The 20,574-nt window shown below is 46.5% G+C and overlaps 1 protein-coding gene across 3 annotated transcripts; it reads left to right on the forward strand.

Moving 5' to 3' along the window:
• The first annotated feature begins 66 nt into the window (after nucleotides 1-66).
• On the forward strand, nucleotides 67-20,272 carry LOC309448637 (beta-galactosidase-1-like protein 2). Of its 3 annotated transcripts, none has more exons than XM_082070356.1 (20): nucleotides 67-184; nucleotides 3,052-3,111; nucleotides 4,221-4,418; nucleotides 4,982-5,050; nucleotides 5,359-5,454; nucleotides 6,718-6,826; nucleotides 6,960-7,052; nucleotides 8,863-8,944; nucleotides 11,072-11,136; nucleotides 12,890-12,974; nucleotides 13,676-13,813; nucleotides 14,451-14,531; nucleotides 15,019-15,125; nucleotides 15,486-15,632; nucleotides 15,762-15,833; nucleotides 16,535-16,613; nucleotides 17,601-17,688; nucleotides 17,937-18,051; nucleotides 18,966-19,082; nucleotides 19,562-20,272. In XM_082070356.1, the coding sequence occupies exons 1-20, from the start codon at nucleotides 102-104 to the stop codon at nucleotides 19,646-19,648; spliced, it is 1,971 nt and encodes a 656-aa protein (XP_081926482.1). In that variant the 5' UTR covers nucleotides 67-101; the 3' UTR covers nucleotides 19,649-20,272. The 3 variants fall into 3 exon arrangements, with proteins under 3 accessions (XP_081926482.1, XP_081926483.1, XP_081926484.1); XM_082070358.1 differs by lacking the exon at nucleotides 67-184 and adding an exon at nucleotides 2,176-2,337; XM_082070357.1 differs by lacking the exon at nucleotides 3,052-3,111 and having other exon boundaries at nucleotides 85-184.
• The last annotated feature ends 302 nt before the right edge of the window (nucleotides 20,273-20,574 follow it).

Below are 20,574 nucleotides of genomic sequence, written 5' to 3' on the forward strand. Positions count from 1 at the left end.
GCCGGCGGTGGGGAGAGGGCCAATGGCGGGCGGGCGGCGGGCGGAGCGGCGCAAGGCGGCGGGGGCACGGCGGCCGGACCGGGGCCGGGGCCGCGGCCGCCATGTGGCCGTGCGGCGGGCGGCGGCAGCGGCGCCTCGGGGGTTTTGGGCTTCTCGTCTTCGTGCTGTGGCTGCTGCTGCGCAGGTGAGAACCGGCACGGCCCCGGGGGGCACAGCGGGGGCAGGTCGGGCTGTCAGCCGTGCCGCCGTCCCGCCTGCGGCCGGGCTGAGCGCAACTGCGCTTGCATGGGAATCGGGGGGTGCTGCGGGAAAACGATTCATTAAGTCGGTGCTTCCCTATCACTACCTGGAAAAATTAATTTGCCGCGAGTCAGGCTCGATAGAATCAAAACATGTTTTCTTACGGGGATGCGCAGGGCTGCACATCGGTCACTGACGGGAGCATCGCTCCAGCGTGGGAAGGAACGGGACAGCAACGCTCCCCCCTGCAGAAATTATTTAACAGCTTTACGGAAATGTACACGTAATATACACAACTTCTTGTCTATCATGGAAAGTAATGGATAAGACCAATTGCCAGCGCTATAAATTAGATCCTACATTAGGCTAATGCCATCCCTGTTGCCCTTGGCTGGCGTCGGGCTTTACATCACCGCGGCTCTGATGGATGATGTTCGTTTGCAAATCAATCGCTGTGGCAGATCTAACCCATCCCTGAGCCCGTCACGGGTGTCTCGACGTGCTCACCCCAGAGCCGTGTTTCCCTCTCTCCAGCCTGCTCTGGGTCTGGTTCTTCGTGTCCCCGTGTTGGCATCACGGGCTGAGCAGCATGGTACCCACAGACCTGGGGGTGTCACCTCCTTTCAGAACCACGCTAAGTTTCTTCTTCTGGCCCCGTTTGTATGCTCCAGGCCAATGTTTGTTCCTCTACAGCCCACCTGTAGTACCAAGAAGTTATTCAAGGTTCTAGCTTAAAGCCTGGGTGGTTTAGATCACGCTCATTTTGGGGGTGACGCTCGTTCCTGGTGTATGTGTGCACAGCAGCTTCTCCATGCCAAGTGACAGCAGCTCTTCAGTCCCTCACAGCACAGGGCTGGGGATCATTTTCAGCCAAGGGAAGATGTAGTTATTTATTGCCACTCAGATCCTTTTTATATCTCTGATATTTTATAACGTGTTCTTAAATTCATAGCTGGAAGTTACTTGATCCTCAAAGCTTTGATAAATCTTTGCTTAATTGGAAGCAAAATTCTTTTATAGCTGGTCTTGGGTTTGTGCCACATATGTTCTTAGCAGAGGGTTGTTGCAAACTGATACCTGATAAAAGCATAGAGTTCTGTCCCTGTAAAGTATATCTATCAAACGCTGTGTCCATTGGTAGCCGGTGTTTTCCTCCATGGCCCAAGTCACCCGAGAATAAACTGCATTAGAAAATGGAGAGATGATTATCTGTGTGTGCACCTGGGGCTCGTCCGACCCACGCAGACAGCGAGTCGTGAGTGAAGGCAACGCAAAGCTTTCACTTTCCAATGGCCAGAGGAAGCCCAGAATAAACAGCAAAGCCCTCTGAGGTCTAAGCAGGGCTTAGGGATTAACTCTAAAGTCGCTTGTCCTCTGAAGCGCGTCCTTTGGTATTGGCAAAGCAAGCAAATGGTCTCTGCACCTCTTCCCCTTTTGGCTTTATTTTTCTTTACCGTTAGCTTCTCTCCCAACCGTTCTGGGTATGTGGTGGACCAATACCAACACTAAAGCTCTTATCTCATGCGGAGAGGACTCGCGCCAGGTTTTTGTTTGACAGGACCGAATGCTTTAGTGTAGCTGTCTGGTTCACCTGCGACTTTCCTATTGTGCGCGTAGTGTTTTGCGCTTCAACTCACGTCTTACAGAGACAGATCATTTTGTTAACGACCAGCTTGTCCAGCTCAATTTTGAAGCTTCTGTGCTGGGCGAACTTGGTAATCTAATGTTATTTTTTTGCAAAAAAAGAGACTTCCCTGAAGCAGGGAGGAAGTGGCTACTGAGGGACAAAGGAGGCCAATAAGCTTTAGCAAAGACAATCTTTGCGATCTGTGCTGTCATTATAGAAATGAGGAAAAAGTATCTGCTGGGAGCTCTACGTTGTTCTCAAGAGGAAGCATAGAGCCCAGGTGGGCTTTGAGCTGTGGAAATCCAGCTCAGGGTAACAGGATGAAGCTCTGCTGAGTCACAGAAGATTGTTTTCAGAAGTCACTTGACAGATGTGGATTTCAGGATAATATGTTAAAAATATTGGGAGGCTGGGAGTTCCCTTCCAGGTATTCGTGGTGAGAAGAAACCCTGGAGCTGGGAAGTTTTAAGGTAGGAAACTTGATGGAAACTTGCCAACCGAGTTATGCCTGGATTAAGAAGATGAGCTTAAGTGATTTGTTTATTTTTATCTGGCTATGTATGCTTCCTGAGCACAGCCTTGGTGCGGGCACCAGTGCCAGTTTGCAGTACTGTTGTGTGCAGGGCTTTACCTACCTCAGAAACAGATTGGAAACTTAGGTGTTGTCCAGTCTAAAATTGGAGTTTTGCGTCTCCTTTGAGCTTTCCACCTCAGGCTTCCCACCAAGGAACAGAAGTAGGTATAGCTGCAGTTTCAGGATCTGATGTGCAGACGTTGCAATCTGTTTAAGATGTAGTTCTAGCAGCACAGAGGGACAGTCGCCATACAATATCCTGTGTGTGGACTGAAAACCACTTCCCACACTGGTAAAATTCACAGTAATTCCCTGGGAGCAATGCTGCCGTCATTCTCTGGCTGTACCTCGTCTCTTGTATAGATGACTATTTTTGTTCCTGTTCCTATTCAGGCAGTCACCCTTGGAGTTAGGTGTTTTGTGCTTATTTCTCCTAGTGTGAGCTGTGCTACCTTGATAAGAGCTCTGCTATTACTGCACCGCCTTCTGAACGGGATACTTCACTATCTCCTCGCTCAGCGCTATTTTTCGTAAATGGTTTGACAATAAATGCACGCGAGCGCTCGTTGACGGCAGGCAGCGAGTATCTAATCTAGGCTTCCTTTTCCAGGTATTACCCGTGCCTGCTGCCGGCTGTTTCAGAGCCCTGTGAGGATGCTGTGCTATACAGGTACCCTCTGAGCTCCTCAGCCAGCCCGTGCAGTAGCCTGGAACTCTTAGATTTAGCTCCTTTGTAGTGTCCCTGTCTCGTGTCTGAGGACAGGCAATCGCTGCCGGCTCCTGCTTCACAATCCCCGTGAGCCGCGAGTTCTGACAAGTCCTCACCCTCTGCTCATCCCCGCTCTACGTCAAGCCTAGAAAACAGCGGAGGATTAGGTATTTCCCTCTTCTCCGAGTGCGACATTCCTCCCAAATGGAATGTCGCTCTTGCTTTCTTAAGGCGGGAATTCATCCCTCGCATCTGGCTGTGATAACGTCTCAGCGGAACAAGCTGCTACTGTCTCATTCCTTTGTGTATTCAGCGTTGTGGGACGGGGGTGCTCTGACGGAGCAGTGTCCCTGCTCGGGGTCTGGACTGGCTGGTAACGTGTTCTCTCGGTTCAGCCAAAATGAATTGGGGAGCTGTGTAAGGCAGTAGCAAGTAGTTTGTTGCACGCAGGAGCTGACCCAAATGGAGCTGTATTGAGTATAGAAGCTGGTAAGTGCTTCAGAACCTCCTTTGCAAGCTGGTATCTCCTTTGCTCCAGTTCGTGTGGCGAATAACGTATGAAGGAACTAATCTAAGCAGTAACGCTGGCAGAGGTGAGTTTGTGATGACAGCAGACCTCGTCTGTGCTAAGTGATGAATGATCTGGAAATCAGCCAGCGTATGCCATCCTACTGCAAAACATGGAGATCACACGTTTCATAAGTTATCAAAGCGTTTGCTACTATTGAGTGAAAGCTTTCCCATCTTTTATTTTCGCCCAGTTAGTTTCACGATCTGAGCCTGAGCAGTGCTACATTTTGGTTGTAAAGTACAGCAGAGTGGGTTGGGGCATTCGGGATAGAAGCTGGTAATGAAATGAATATTAAATACACATCTTGGGCAGATCTTCCACCCGTTTGATGGCTTTCTGAAAAGTCTATATGCTCAGTATGACAAAGAGCATGGAAGGTCAGAGCTGATCCTGCCAGGTAGGGTGAAAGGAGCATTTCTTAGGGGACAGATTTCTTTATGATAAGCACGGATTTCTCTACTAGACACTGGGCGCTCATGTGTCCCTCCTTGTCTTCCAGGTTTAACTGGAGTGAGCTGATCCCGCTGCGGTTATGGGGGAGGACCCTGGGCTTGCAGACAGCAAACTCGCAGTTCCTCCTGGAGGGGATGCCCTTCCGCATATTTGGAGGGTCCATGCACTATTTCCGAGTCCCCAGGGAATACTGGGAGGACCGCATGCTCAAGATGAAAGCGTGTGGCTTAAACACCCTCACGACGTAAGTGTCCTCGCTCCCCAGGCTCTGGCACCTTGCAGCCTGTCCCCTCTTCCACAGCAGTTGGTGCGACTCTTGTCATTCATTCCAGTGAGCGATAACAATGTCTTTTTGTATTTGCTATTGTGAGAAAAGGCACCAAAAAAAGGTAGTGGGGATTCAGGTTTTCTTTAGTCAACACACACTGCAGTATCATCAGATACCGACTGGAACTGAGGTCTGTCAGATGTACTGGGAAAGTGTCTTCTTAATGTTGGCCTGATGAGGAAGGTTTGGGCTCTGAAGGGGCCATTTAGCACAGCTGTGATTTAAAAATCGCTCTGTTCTGGAGAATGAAAGATATACCTAGAGACAGACCACAGTGGATGGTCTTGAGAAACTTGGATATTGCAGAGTACAGGAAAAGAGTGCAAGTAAGGACTTGTCAGGAAAATGAAAGGCACAAATAACATGTAAATAGACACTTGTAATGTGGACATGCGGTAATCTCTGGGTCTTTTACTGGCTAACAAAGGGAGAGCAGAGTTTTCTCGTGTGCCCTTTTCAGCCCTAACTCTGCATTTCAGGTACGTGCCGTGGAACCTTCACGAACAAGAAAGAGGGAAGTTTGACTTCAGTCGAAACCTGGATCTAGAGTATGTGGTACAGACAGCTCTATTATTAAATAGTCCTGTTTTGAGGGGAGGCTGCGCGTGTTGGTTCTGGATGAAGATGTCATTTCCAGGTTCTGATGGAAAGCCTGTGCCTTGATCAGGCAATGGAGACTCTTCTCCTGCTTGCTCAAGTCCTGAACTTACAGGTTTAGTACCAAGCCAGTATAGTTGCTTTATCAAGAAATTCTCTTTGGGTTCTGGTACCTAAATTTCATGGTGAGGGGTGTACTAGGAGCGCATGGAGTTGGGATTCTGCTGTCAGATGATAATTGTGCTGTCTCAATCTCCAGGGCCTTCCTTTCACTGGCAGCTAAAAATGGACTGTGGGTGATACTGCGTCCTGGACCTTATATCTGCTCTGAATGGGACCTTGGTGGTCTGCCCAGGTAAGTGTGTAAATAGTTCAGCTGAGAAAACTGTTAGGGACTGTGGAAAAAACCAAACAAAAGCACAACCCCCCCATGTCATACAGCTGAGCCCCTTTCGAAGATGTAGGATGGCTGGCTGTTAGATGGGAATATTTATTTCTGTGTCCCCAAAGCAGGTGAAGACCCATTATGTTATTGAGCTTTCTCAAGCAGTACAGATAGTGAGTCTGGATCCAGAATCTGTTCTGAGCAGTTATTCTTTAAAATAATAATTGTTTTATGGCAGAACTGGGGAAACCCATCTTCTATTGCTGTTGCAACTTGACTGTCTGTAGAATACGAACAGTGGTATTTGCAGCTTGATGTAAGGATTTGCTTCGTCTCAGGTCCATTTTAAAGTCCTACTAGCACACAGGCGCTACACGCGACAGCAGCGAGGACCCATCGCTTCTCCAGCCTCCTGTTGCGTTTTGTCCCAAAGCACACAGCTTGTTGGTGAGAGGCTTTGGAGCTGAGGTGAATCCATCAGCATTGAGACTTGTGACTAGATCCCAGTGGAACCAGCGCTGGGTTACGTACCACTTGTTTTCCTCACCTTCACAGAGCTCAAACCTCAGCGTGTCTCCATTTTGTCTTGACAACATCTGGGGATTATTTGTCTGATAAAGAGCAACAGTAGCGTTCTCATTTTGCAGATAAAGAGGTGATGATTTTGTAAGCCGAGCAGCTGCATGTAACGTACAGGAGTTGAGTATTTCAGACCGCTACTAGTTGATGCCTTCTTTTTGCAGAGACAAGGAAGGTACAAGCTCACTCTGCTTAAATTGTTATAGCACTACATTGTTCTGCTCGCAAACAAATCGCCCTTTGGTGTGTTAACCCCAAGCCAGTGAACTAAGTCTTGTAAATCAGCAGTAGAAAGCATGGGAACAATTACCAGAGGCTTTGTTTTGAGCGATGGTTGGGGTTTTATGAGGGCGCACTTGGTTGTGGAGTGCCCTTGGGGATACAGGGAATTCCAGAGTAACCTTCAGAGTGGCAAGTTTAGCTCTTGAAATCTTATTGGGAAAACTAATGAAATGAGCTTAGGCCCAAAATACAGAACAAGGAGAAAGGGGAGAGCTTGGCGATTGCAGTCTGTACCATCTAAAAGTGTGAGCGGTAGCCAGCCGCACTTGGTGTCTCTCCATAACTCAGGGAGTTGTCCATACCTGACGAAGAAAGGTCAGTGATACCTGGCCAGGAGACTCTAACAGATTCTGTTTGCTGCTTTTCTCATAGCTGGCTGCTGCAAGACCCAGAGATGCAACTGAGGACAACGTACAAGGGCTTCACAGAAGCTGTGGACGCTTATTTTGATCATCTAATGCCTATCGTGGTCCCTCTTCAGGCAAGTACAACCCATCAGAATCCTTTGGGAGGATGAGAGCGTGGAGCTGAGGCTCGTGCATCTTTCCTGCAAGCCAGTGCCGCTGGGATTTCAGAAATCCTGGTGAACAACTTCTCCCTTCTTTTCCCAACAGTACAAGAAAGGAGGTCCCATCATTGCCGTGCAAGTGGAGAATGAATATGGCTCCTACGCCAAGGACCCAAACTACATGACCTATGTTAAAATGGTAATGTGTCACGTTTACTTCTTTCTGTGGTGAATCCTATAAACCGCCTTCCTTAGAACATTTTCTTTCTTCTGGATAAGTTTTAAGCATAGTTCTGTTCTTGCTTTTCCATGGCTTAGTGATGAAGGAGCTTGCGATGTTTCACAAACTTGTCAGAACAGATAAAGTTTCCTTGCCAGGACTGTGGGTGTATTTCTGCAGTGCTGTTTCATCATATTCTGGTATTGTGTGCAACATACATCTGAGGAAGTATATTATCGTGGTTAAAGATGAAAATGTGGGAGAGCAGGATTTGCAGGGCTTCCTTTTTGGCTGGAGTGGGATCTAATGTGAGGTGGAGCTCCTGGTCTTTGTTCTGGTTTGGGCCTTGAGCTTTGGATGTAGCAATGTGGATTAATTCACATTTGCATCTAGCATGTATGACAACGTTGCAATATTCCTGGAATTAATATACCCATTGAAAAAAACCCAAGACTCACACAAAACCTGAAATCCCTGTCCTTATCTAATTCTTTTGGGTGCAGCGCCTTTGCCTTCCAAATCATCTGGGCCATGAAAGGGTGTGTGGGCCTGTCTCCACACACAGTACCTGAGCTGGATTAGCTGAGCACACACCTGTGTCTGCCGCAGACGCTGCTTCTATTTCTGGGTTCTGTGCTGCACCCTGAAATCCTGCAGCGCATTTCAATGTGTGGCAGCTCGCTGCCGTTTCTCCATTTTGCATCATGTACAAGTTGAGGAAGAAACTGAGTATTAATGCAGCGCTCAAGGAATTATCGTAATAAAATTTGTTAGAAATTCCGGTGTCTTCAGTAGCTGAATTTTGTCAGATACCAGCATCTGTTCAGGTTATCGATTTAGTGATGGTAGGTTGCTAAACTAACCAGGTTGTCTTAACTCTGAATTGGGTTTGTCTTTAAACTCGGTGCTGTAATGCTTCTCTCATGCAGACTGTGTGCGATGCCCAGGTCTAGTCTGTGTGCATAGGGTTTAAATGCGAAGGTTTTAAACACAACAGACATCAGCTACTTGGTGCACATAACACGGGGAACTCCTGTGTGAGCTGATGTGTCTTTATCACCATTTTACAGTTAGTAATTTAGAATCAAGAGACTGAAGGCTTGTTTTCAAAGCTCCTTGGAGCTGAAGGGGTGACTACCTGTACAGGTACAGTGAAAAGAGGGGTTAATATGCAACTGGGATTTCCTAACCTCGACTTCAGCCCCTGTTCTGTAAAACAACAACAACTGTAAGAGCACAATCCTAATGGGAAGAACCTTGTGTGTGCATATGCGTTTTAAAAACCTTGGAGCGCTATTTCATACAGTGCTGCGATATTGAAGAACCAGTGAATTCATTCGGACTTGACTATTCAAGAACTTGGGTACCTGAGCTGTCCTGTGATGGCGTTCACTGGCAAACCAGCTATTTTCCCCTTGGAGCTTCCTTTGTTAGGCAGGCAGGATGGGTGAGCTGCTTTTCTTGTTCTTCTTCTACATGATGGAAAGCAGTGAAGCTCTTTATTAAACTGACCTCAGAAGAAGATAAAATCCTGAAGTTTGATGCATCACTGAGAAACAGGTCCAGCTTTCTAAAACAAAATAAGATTTTTCAGTTGTCTTTAAGCTGGAGAAAGTAGGCAGGGAAGCTTCAGGAGGAATGGGAGATGTCACAGGAATATTTCTTACCAAGCCACTGCCAGTTTCACGCTCTCCCCAGAGAATGTGATAATGTACTGTAATGCTTTAATATCCTGACAAATACCAAACTCAGGCTGTTAACACAAGGGCTTTTCCTCTCTTTGATTTAGGCCCTGTTAAAGAGGGGGATTGTGGAACTGTTGATGACTTCGGACAACAAGAACGGGCTGTCGTTCGGCTTAGTGGAAGGAGGTACGTGCTTGTGGGAGAGCAAGGTAGGACTGTGCTCTTTGCTGGGGGGGCTGCGGAAATGTCACCTCTGAATGAGAATGTGTACCCCTCCGCTTCCAGTCAGTGTGTGCAGAGAAATTCTCAGCTGCCTTCTGCCCAGCATTGGGCATTTGTGCTTCCCAACGAGCTGCGGCAGGAGATGGCAGCACCCAGCCCTTCTCGGTGCTGTTTCCACCAGATTAAAAGGCTAAAAATACAACTTCTTATTGCTGCGAGTGTATATTCGTCAAGTACCTCAGCAGTTATTAATAGTAGTGACTTAAGATAACTGCTTTGCAATTAAAAAGAGAAGCAAAAAGCCCATCAGAATCTGAAATCTAACATTCTGTAAGTTAAGCCGGACTTTGCAGGGCAGCCCTGTCTTCTGTGACCTTGCTCTGGGGCGTGCAGGCAGGGAAAGGAGGGTGTCAGATACGCGTAATGCAAAAACATGTCCAGTTTCCCTTTCCCTCTAAAAAGTGTAATTCTATTAAGTGCTTAAAGATGCTGCATAGCGCCTCTTCTGCTTTTCGCTGTGAAGAAGCCGAGGTACAGATGTTTGAGTTTCATGCTCTAAATCTGACTGTTTGGGGCGTAGTGTGATCCTGATTTTCCCAGTTCCCTCATTTTTTTTTTTCCTCCTGTTACTTCTATTTGAAAGAATGAGAGGGACAAATTCTATAGCTCTGAAGTCCACAGGCCTCCCCCAGTACTGTGGTCGTCTTAGTTGTATTTCTGTTGGCGTGCAGCAGTTTTTGGCCGTGACCACACAGAGTCACTGTCTCCCTGCCGGAGAGCTGCGGTGCTGCTGTGGAAATCCCTGCAGCCTCCCCATCTTCTACAGGAATGTTTGCTGCCTCGGAGCTCCTTCTTGTCCGGGGTTGTCTCTTCCAGCGTTTTGCATGCTGAGAGCTCTCTGTTACCAATTTGTCTCTTAGATGTCATAACAATCCGCTCATTAGAGGCAACACGTCAAGTAATCAGTTGCGTGGAATAACGAGCGGTAGAGCAGCAAGGTGGTTATGAAAGCGCTAAGGGAGAGAGGACAAAATCCACCGTGTGAAGAAAATAGAAGACTCCATGCTGGAGTTGAAAACCAACGCAGTGATTCTGTGGTTTTGTTTGTTCTGTTCATCAGTGGCGAATTGCCAGCTAATGTGTTACATCCATGCTACATCCCCATTTCTTTTTGTTCTCCCACCACATCTGCCCGCGCCAAATTCTTCAGGCCAGCACACTACATAGGTCAGCCCATTAAAATCAAGGTATAAATAGTGAGCTTGTGCTTCTGTGAACATTCTGTTTGAAGTGCTCTGTCTGACACAACTGGGGCTGGGTTTGAGAGCAGCTCTCTTATAAGACGCCAGTTTTTAATACAGTATCATACCATTGCTCCTGCATTTTCAAAGTTTCTTGGGAGAGACATCACCAGTGTGACCGAGGGCTAGAAAGGTATGGAAATGGTTCAAACACGTACCAGGGGCTGAGACAATGGTACCAGATTAGTGTCTTCTAATCCATCGGCATCTGCAGACAGATTTTCCCACTCTGGGGCTTGAAGATCGAGCAGTGACTGTCACAACACACACAACAGAAGCACAGATAAGTCTTCCCGTTACAATTTCTGTGTGGTTCACTCGTGCTGGGGTTTCTCTCGCCCACCCCCACAGACACGACAACTGTAAGATATCGCTTGGGTAGCGATTCCTGCAGCTACAGCCTGAGAGATCAGTGTGGCATCCAGATATGGCTTTCTAATAATGTTTGCTTTTATGTGGTGCCTTTTATCTGAGGATCTCCAAGTGCTTTACAGCCTCTAATTAGAGCTTCTGACACCCCACGAGCTGCTCTGATGCTTTCTCTTTCTAGTATCTCTGAACGCCGGAGCTAAAACGATGGCCTGCAAGTATTCCACTGTGTGCTGCCGTCCAGTTAGATTCTGCACACAGAGTGAAAACTTTGATGGGAAATTGCTGAGGAGGTTGTATTGGTGATTCAGAGGATGTTCCAGCTCCCTCTGAGCTTGTGCTGGGCTGATGCCTGAGGAGGTGCTCCCCAAGCTATTTTGTATGCGTCTAAATTAATAAAACCTTTTTATTTCCTCAATAGCGCTGGCCACTGTTAACTTTCAGAAACTGGAACCGGGGCTCCTGAAATACCTGGACACAGTACAGGTACGATGCAGCAAACTCTTTTACCTTGATGCTGTGGGTGCCGTCAAGAGCACATTTGAAAAGTGTAGTTTTCAATGCTGGGTGCTGATCTGCAGCAGTTCTTTCAGGGTACACTGCGATGGGTGTTCCAGGCATCTCCAATACCTCATATTCAGTGTAGATCTGTAATATTGTATTAATGGCATGCTGGGCAGAAGAGATTATTGGTCCCGTTTCTGCTGGGACCTGCAGCAGCACCGGTCAGAGGGACACATGGATTTCAGATACGCTTCCCCAAACGCCTTCCACGCAGTGCAGTTTTAGCAGCAAAAAAACATTCAAATTCAATGTGTCGCTTGAGCATCTTCAACCCCCTGTGCTGCCGGGATGTGAATCAGGGGTAGCGAAGTGCCTAATGAACACTTGATGCAAAAAGTGTCTTGATTGCGTGATGAGGGAGCAGTGAGGGAATAACCAGTTTTGGTGCTGAGTGACAGGTCCTCTCTCTTTGCATCCTCTGTCCTCTTTCCCTGTAGCTCTGCTTGCTCCAAATGTCGACCTGGAAAGATGTGAACAACTGATATCTGCCCCTGGCCATGATCGATTCTTTTCTGATCTTTTCCATTGGCTTTTGCCTGGACTATAAACGAAACCTTGCTGCTGGCTTGCTGAACACTGAATCCCACCGCTTTTATTTGCTTTCTTTTCTTGTACAGGCAAAAGAGGCTCTGCCGCATGTGCTTTCACCTTCTTTAGGTCGCACAAAATTCCCCAAACCCTGCGAATGAACAGGAGGCATCTTCCCCACCAACCGAATGCAACATGACCTAATAAAAGCAGCTCCTCTTTTGCCACGCTTACTAATTACCAGATAGGCAGCCTGTCATATTTGTAAGGATTATGAAGCTATGTTATCTTTCCTTGTTATGGTCTTTTATTCCGGAGGGTGGTAAAACTCCTTCTTTGACCAGTTCACTGGGGATGGATTGATTAAACGCATTTCCAAGGGCTGGTCTGAACCTGGAACAACTAGATTGTTACAGGCACCTGCAGTTGTTTTCTCCTAATGAAACACGTGTTTCTTTAATGCCACTCACCTCGGCCATTTCATGTGCCATCAGATAAAAGCCCTTATCAAATCAAGGGCAAAATTGCCTTGACTAGAAATAAACACCATGAGGAGGGAGTGCCAGCCCGGCTGAGCACGTTGTCCTGTCGGTGTGATGGGGCCGGGTGGAATTCTACAGGAGCTAAGTGGGAAGGGTTGCTCCATGTGCGGAGCCTTTTTAATGAAGACCTAATTCCTGCAAAGGCTAATTCTTTCCTGCCAGCACCATATGCAGCATTAAAAAAGCATTAAGCCGCTAAGGTCCACTGTTCCTACCTTGGCAAGCGCTGGCTGCCGTGCACCTGCACACCCTCAGCTGGCAGCGGCGTAGCTGATAAGCAGACATTTATAAATGTGGATATCCAGCAGAAGCTAAACAGTGACAGTTGGTTTGTCTTTTTGCTACAGCTTTACCAAACAATATCCAGAGCTGTGTGGTATCACCTGTGTGCCACGGTTTTTGCTTTGTGCCTGTTCCGGGCATTCCACAGCGTCTTGTTCCTCACTTGTTCACAGCTCCTTAGCTGCTGCTTTTTATGCCAACTGGGGAAGAAAACACTTGTAAACCAGGTTGCCAAGCTGCGTTTGAACAATGCTCTAGAACATAGGGCTGAGTGCAAGACTGCCCTGTCTGCCTTTTAACCCTTTGGTTTTGTTTTGATGCAGAGAGATCAGCCCAAGATGGTGATGGAGTACTGGACCGGCTGGTTTGATAACTGGGGGGGCCCTCACTACGTCTTTGATGCAGATGGTGAGCACCGTACACTGTTCTTGTAGATCGGGGTGTTTATTGCTTGGCAACAGTCACGGAAAAATGACACGTAACTTTTCCAGATTTTCTGTCCTGCTGTAACCTTTGCTCTGTGTAATTGTAAATTAACTGCTTAACTGTAAATGAATAATCCCTCAGTGAGTGGGTCCCGTTGCTGTGCCTTGGATTTTCTTTAGCGGTGTCAGGAAACAGTAGCTCTTCTTTAAAACAATATATATTTTTCTTTTTATTCTTAGAAGGACTCTATGGGGTGTGCAGAGAGCCAAACATCTTAAGATATTAGTGTCAATGTGTCCTAAGGCCTTGTGCTACTCTCTGTTGATGTTAAAAATGCAGCCCAGGGGTTTAGATTGTCTCTTTCACCTCCTGAGATCATCTAAATCCTCTGAAGACTTCATTTGTATTTTGTAAAAACATCACAAGTTTTGTGACACATCCATCATAACAACATTACTTGTCTAGGGAATAATCACTCCTCAAGAGAGGATTATTTTACCTTTTGTGGGAATACGGTGAACTTGGGCCTTTTGCTGCCCTTACTGAGGGCAGAATACAAATCCCTGTAATAACACGGGTGTGACTGACTGTCAAGGACCAGCACGCGTGTGCTTTGCATTACTGAAGCGTGTTAACCCACCTTCTCGCTCTCTGGCCTTCCTGGCACTGCCCTTCCTTTCCAGAAATGGTGAATACTGTAGCAAGCGTCCTCAAATTAGGAGCGTCCATCAACCTCTACATGTTTCACGGAGGCACCAACTTCGGCTTCATGAACGGTGCTCTGGAGGCTGATGAATACAAGTCAGATGTCACCAGTTACGGTGAGTTTCCTTTCGCTGCCTTGCCCGTGCACCTGTGCACGATGCTTTGGGCTGGATAAAGCTGGCAGGAGCATTGAGAAATGGCCAGTGTAACCACTTGGTCATGGAGAAATGAGCTGGAACATAGCTCAGAAGCAAATGCCCATCTAAATGGGGGCTTAAATTAATGTTTCCTATTTCCAGACCCATTCCAGGATGTGGAGGATCCCCTGGTTCTGAACTGGGAATAGAAATGGCAGATCATGACTTTATGTTATGGCCATGCTGGCTCTTCTTTCTAGGGAAAGAGGGTGATCCAAGATACCGTTCTGGTTTTTACTTTTACCAAATCAAATTGTACTGTAAAGCTCTTTTCATCCCAACAGCTGTTTGTCGGAATCATTAACTGTTGACTTTATCCTGTGCAAAATTATGGATGTGTGCAAATTAGATCCCCAAAAGTCTGTTGCTCCTCAGTGAGTGGCTCTTCTCCAAATTAACCAACTCTATGCTTGTCTAGCTACATTCACACAGAAGTGTACAGGTTTCCATGCCAAGCAAATTGTGTCTTGGGATTTCCTTCTTCGATGGCAGTGTACAGGAGGGCTGTCCCAGAGCTGCTCTATGTCTTTTAAAACATACGTGGTTCTTTTTTCAGATTACGATGCTGTCCTGACAGAGGCTGGAGACTATACATCCAAATTTTTCAAGCTCCGACAACTCTTCAGCACGATCATTGGTAATTATACATCCAAGAACCAAAGTACTGTTCTACTTACAGCGTTAAATCGGAGAATTGTTTAAACTGCTCCTTCTGCTGGGGCCTGGGACTTTGGCTGGTTGCCTGGTTGGGTGTGTTTTCCAAAAGATGGGAGGGAGGACGAGGGACATAAATCGTGTCTGTCAGCAGGCAGGTAGTAGCATTTAAGCAGCTTCTTTCTATGCCAGGAAGTGTATGTTGGAAATAAATGCACATCTGAAGGAAACACCATTGGTTATATTTTATCTTGTTTGTTGTATCTTATTGCTAATCTGTTCTAGGGTCAGATAGGTGGCTGTGGCTGCAGAATAACTGTCATTCTCACTCAGCCCTCACGCTTGCTTCAGGTCTTTTTGTAATTGAATGGAAAGACTGACCAAAGGAGGTCTGGAGAGGCATTAAATCTGTGTTGGCTTTTTGCATCTGAAATAGTTGTTCCATCTTTCTCTTTCTTTTTGCATCACAGGCCAGCCCCTTCCTCTCCCTCCTATGATTGAAAGCAAGGCCTCGTATGGTGCAATCCTCTTGCATCAATATATCTCCCTCTGGGATGTGTTACCATCTCTTTTACAGGTACTACCAATTTTAATGGTACTAAAAGGCATCACCCTTTAGGTGGGAGAGGCAATTAGTGCACTGGCTTGTTATTCCATGAGGATAAGGTTGGGAATGTTTTTGTCAAGGAGGCAAATCTTTTATCTCACCTTTTTTCCTGCTACTTATCCTGGAATTCCAGTTTTGCAAGTCCTTGGCTCCCTTTTCTGGTACCTTGTCTTCATTGCTGTAGCTTTCATAGAGTCATGAGGTAATTCAGGGTGGGACAGTAAATGTAAATGTAACCTGTGGTCCAGTGGAACACCGATCTTAAATGAATTGCCTCTGTGTCAATGCTGACAGGCTGCGTCCACTGTTAAATCTGTTTCTCCTTTGCAGCCCGTTAAGTCAGAGTTTCCTGTTAACATGGAGAATCTGCATGTAAATGACAGCAGCGGGCAGTCCTTTGGATATGTGCTCTACGAGACTGTCATATTTGGTGGTGGACACCTGCACTCACGGGACCACGTCCGTGACCGAGCACAGGTAAGGAGCAGAGGATAACCGAGACTCACTTCAGGCAGATGGAAACGCAAATACAACTTCAGTGACCTGTGCAACACATGATTGGAGTGTGATTGATGAGACGTCGCTCTCCTGTGCTCTGTTTTGCAGGTGTTTGTTAACACCATGTATGTTGGCGAGCTGGACTACAACGCAGTGGAGCTCTCCCTCCCCGAGGGACAGGTAACAACCGCAGATTGCTCCCAGCAATAGCATGTGGATAACAACCAGGACCGCAGGGAGAAAATAAGTTGCCACAATCCATAGGCACCGAGTACCAATACCCCGTTTATGCAATTACATCCATGTAGGCTTCATCTTCCTTAGCACAGAGGAGGTTTTAAGGGGATTTGGGGGCTTTTGCACCTTTTGGGTCTCCAAAGGAACGAGGGGGGATGTCTCTCTGTAGCTCTTAGCTTGGCAAAGTTGGCAATAAGACTGATGTATTGATGGGACGCGTGTTGGCAGAGCTGTGCGTGGCTCCCGGGAGTGGGTGCGTGGGTGGATAGACTAGTTGTTCTTATGACTTGTGGGAGAGCTGTATGACAGAAGCCTGTACTATGTCAAACTCCATTTCTGGCTCTGTGGGGGATAGCAAAATGGTACTTAAAATTCAACAGAAAAAAAAACGAAAACGTTTATGAAAAGGCTGAGCGTTTCTCAGTCGCGTCACTATTTGCAGTAGCTGAAAGATGCAGGGACACTGTTCTGTCACATAATCCAGGACTTTTAAGTAAACAGATCAGTTGCAACTGCCAAAGGTGTTGGTGCCACCTCCCCTCTCAAGCACCTCTACTGACCTGTGTTACCCAAGCACTGTGGCTGATACAGCACACGCTGCGCACCGGTCCAGCTGATGCTCTTCCTTTTGTGCTTTTTTACAGGGATTCAGGCAGCTAAGGCTCTTGGTAGAGAACCGTGGTCGCGTCAATTATGGCCTGGCATTGAATGAACAGAGGAAAGGTCAGTTAAGTCCTTTGTTCCCAAGCTGTCCTGTATAGTTCTCTGAGTTTAAACACGGTAGAACTGTCTTTTTCTTGTGTGCTTTACGCAGAACCAAACCGCAGACCCAATACCGCACTAGCCACCCGTTCCTGCGCTCTGTCGCATGTTACTTCACAGGGAAAGAAGGAAAATATCTTTTAAAACATCTGTTTTCACCTGGGGGGGTTTGATATTGGAAGATCACAACATTTGAAAACACAGGCAGCATCAGGAGGAATGAATTGCATCCTGTTGAGCAGACTTCAACGTTTTAGTAAATTCTATCACATACAATTGTGGAGCTGGAAGAGGTTGAAACCCCAGGATTCTATTTTAGTGGGGAACGGTATGCAAAAACTATACAAACTAGACTACTGGAGTTAGGCACGTGACTGTACTGATTTTATTTTACTGCAGAAGAGGTGTATAAATCCTCTGCGCTGCTTACGCAGTCACAGCTGCAGTTCTGTCATTAGGAAGCTGGATTAGCACCCAGGCTTTGCCTGCGACGTGAAGAATGACTTTATCTAACAAGAGAGCGCTCAAGGTAAATCACTTACTAAGATGTATTAAGATCCTTGGATAAAAAGCACTGGATCAGCACTGGACATTAGTGCTTGTCCCTGTTATATTTTGCTGCGCCTATTAGAGAAGTAACTGATCTACTGCTTTAAAAAAATCTATATGTGGACAGCTAACTAAAACTCAACAATAACAACAAAACCCCATCTGCTGCGTGTGCCAATGATGTTTTCTGCTCGGTGAGTTGAAGCGAAGGGGAGAGTGGAGAGGCCAAGGTGCAGTAATGTTCCCCACTCAATCTGGATGAGCAATGGGACCATATGGACTCTAATTCCACTGCCGAATGTGGCTGCTTTCCATCTCCTGCTGTTCCTCCCTTTCAAATAGGAAAACCTATCAGCTTTAGCTAGTTTTCAGCTCTTCATTACCCCATTGCTCTTGCAGGCTTAATTGGTGACATCTTCTTGAATAAAACCCCCTTGAGGAACTTCAAGATTTACAGTTTGGAGATGAAACCTGGCTTCATGAAAAGGTTTGTGGGGTTTAAACTGTTTTTCTTCCTATTTGAAACCAACCGTTTCCCAGCAGCGCAAAATCTAATAGGCGGCAGTTAAATGTATCGGAAAGGCAACACGAGGTAAAAGTAGGTAGGTGGATTTTTGCACTGATACCTTTGCCCAAAATAGTGCAGAAAACGGTGCCGCTTTATCCATCCGCCATCGTAAGCGGCGCTTTGGAACGATCCCGAGACCAGTGTTGTGTTCGGTCCTTCCCTTACAGCTTGCGACACGTTGCCGGCTGGAGCGCGGTCCCGGATTACTTTGTCGGCCCGGCTTTTTTTCGTGGGAGGCTGTGGATAGAGCATCAGCCACAGGACACTTTCTTGAAGCTACAGGCAAGTCCCTTTTTGTATTCACCCCGTTTTTTCTTGATCAAGAGTTTTAAAACACTGGTTAGAGAGACACTTGTGTAACAGCTCTGACTGAGCTCTGTCTTGTAGTCCGTAGTCTTCTTTTGATCTTGGAGAAAGCGAATTATTTTGAGGGTGTAGAAGTTTTCTCAAGCTGGCAGGTAATTCTGTTCAGTCTGTAGTGGTTCTGATGAGAAAACATGCGCAATACTGACCCCGCAGAGCTGCCGATGAACAGTTCGTCTTTTTATTGATGCACAAATGCTATTTCTTTTTTAGTTTCAGAGGGGCAATGGGCACAAAAAGTAAAGGAGGCACTAGTTGTATCTCCACCTTCTCAGTGTGATACGGAAAGAGTCACCACTTTGTAGCCATGGCATGAGAGTTGGCATTCACATCTTCTTCTGTGGAAGATTGCTGCTCTTGCACAGAACTGCAGATGTGAAGTATTATTAAACTTTCTCCCCTGATTTCACGCCCCTAGAGCCAAGGTTCATGCCACTGATTATTGTACTGCTCACTTTTTCATTTATGCTTTGTTGCAAATTATGCTATTCAGTACCAAGACTATTTCTGTCACCTGGGAAATAGGTGAGGGGAGATATTCTCTGCTTGAGAAGAAATAAAGATATGCCTGTTCAAAAAGATGAAGTTTCCTAGACAAGCACGGATCATGGATTGCGTCTTTTCGAAGGCTTTATCCTTTTAATTAGCACATGAAGGATAATTCCTGTTCAATGGGGCTTATTTAAATGTTCACGGCTTCAGGGAGTTGCACAGGGAAAGCAAGCAGAAAACCCGCAGAAAGTGGCCTGGAAGAATGCGAGCGTGCCAGTAACTTAGTGTCCTGGAGGGCAGCACGGTCGCATCAGTAATTCTGTGTGCTGTCCCGATTCCAGGGCTGGGAGAAAGGAGTTGTGTTTGTCAATGGTCAGAACCTGGGCCGCTACTGGAAGATTGGACCTCAGGAAACACTCTATCTCCCCGGCCCCTGGTTACGGAAAGGGAGCAATGAGGTGAGAGGATTTGGTGGGATTTCTTTTTGCTTGTTTGTATTATTAAAGATGCTGCTTTGAGTCATGTCCCAAAGAGCGAGACACGTACAGTGTGTGAATTACCTACCTCTAGCTGAAAACCAGCACAACAGGGAGGAAGGACGCTCATTTCTCCTAAGATCTGTGACAATTAGGGAAGGTGCTGCTCTAAAGCTGACAGTATGGTTCTGAAAACCATTAAGACATGATGAGAATGGCAGCTAAACTTCAAAGCACTGCATCAAGCTCAAAATCAAGACAAACCTGATTTGATGCTCGTTCATTTTCTGCATCATGTGGTGCCGGAAAAGAATCACAGATACTGTTCAGGCTCATATTGATTGATCTCTTTAAATGATGCTTCCTTCCCCTGCTGTGATTGTATGCCTTTTCCTCCTAAAAATACTTAAAGTAGCTCAGCCTTTGTATGAAGGAACTTTATATATCCCTTTCTTCTGCAGATTGTCATTTTTGAAGAACGCACTGCCGGACGGATAATACAGTCTGTCGACATACCTTATTTAGGAAGGACCCAGTACGTGGACTGATGAGAGCTGCTTTCCCATGTTTGGTTCATCTCGAATACTCCTGGTTGCATGTCTGGGGACACGACGGCCCAGGCCCTTGGGCATGTTCCATTTCCACTAGAGCCAGGTCAAGGATTTGCTCTTTGGCAAAAAGTTCGGAAGAGAGAATGGGCCCAGAAGGAACCAGAGTCCACTGTTTCATCGACGGATGCAGAAGCTCATCTCCCTGCACTAGCGAGGAGCCACAGCTTGGGTGGCTGCGCCTGGTGCCATGGACCGTCTGGTGAATGCGGGGAGTGAAAAGGCGCTTGGAGGCAGGAGAAGAGAGAGACAAAGAACTGAAGCCATCTGAACTGAAAGCTCAGCTCTCCAGTGACTCTAAAAACGTGTTATTACTGGCCTCCTCGTTTTTATAATTAGATAGGGAGAAAATAGTTGGTGAACATGTGAGTAACAAGGTGTGGAAAAGCATTTTGTTGTGCTTCCAGGGAGAATTCAGCAACCCACTCTGCAAAGAGGCCATTACTTGTTCACTTGTTGGAAGCTAAGTTGGTTGTCAAATGACTTGGATTTGGGCTTTTTTTCCACTGAGTTTTGCTATGGAGGTTGTCTCTCTCAAAAAGGAAATTAAAAAAGTTTTAAAAAGTGAAATGTGTTTTGTCCTCTGTCAGATGTGTCATTGTGTTTCAGGCCAGGCAGGAAGGAGAACTTGCAGGAGGAGGAGGAGAAGAGGACAAGATTGTCTTCAAGTCATCCCTCCACCCCGCTCTCCCTGTGAAGCACCTAAAGATGAAATTCCCCCTTATAAAATGAATGGGGAGCAGATTTTGGTTGGGATGGAAGTAAAGGGGTTGCATACCTAGTTGCAAATGTGAGGGCACGTCTGTACTTCCTAGTTAAACCTGCTGTGAAATCTTGGGATCTTGGGTCCCGTTCTCTTTTTTCTT

This window comes from Streptopelia decaocto (assembly GCF_964273445.1).
Source record: "Streptopelia decaocto genome assembly, chromosome: 21".
In the NCBI taxonomy this organism is placed as follows: Eukaryota; Metazoa; Chordata; class Aves; order Columbiformes; family Columbidae; genus Streptopelia; species Streptopelia decaocto.

Coding starts and splice junctions, on each gene's coding strand:
- LOC309448637 (XM_082070356.1), top strand. CDS start 102: ATGTGGCCGTGCGGCGGGCGGCGGCAGCGGCGCCTCGGGGGTTTTGGG. Junction 7,053..8,862: donor ACATGACCTATGTTAAAATG/GTAATGTGTCAC, acceptor TCTTTGATTTAG/GCCCTGTTAAAGAGGGGGAT. Junction 19,083..19,561: donor TACGGAAAGGGAGCAATGAG/GTGAGAGGATTT, acceptor TTTCTTCTGCAG/ATTGTCATTTTTGAAGAACG.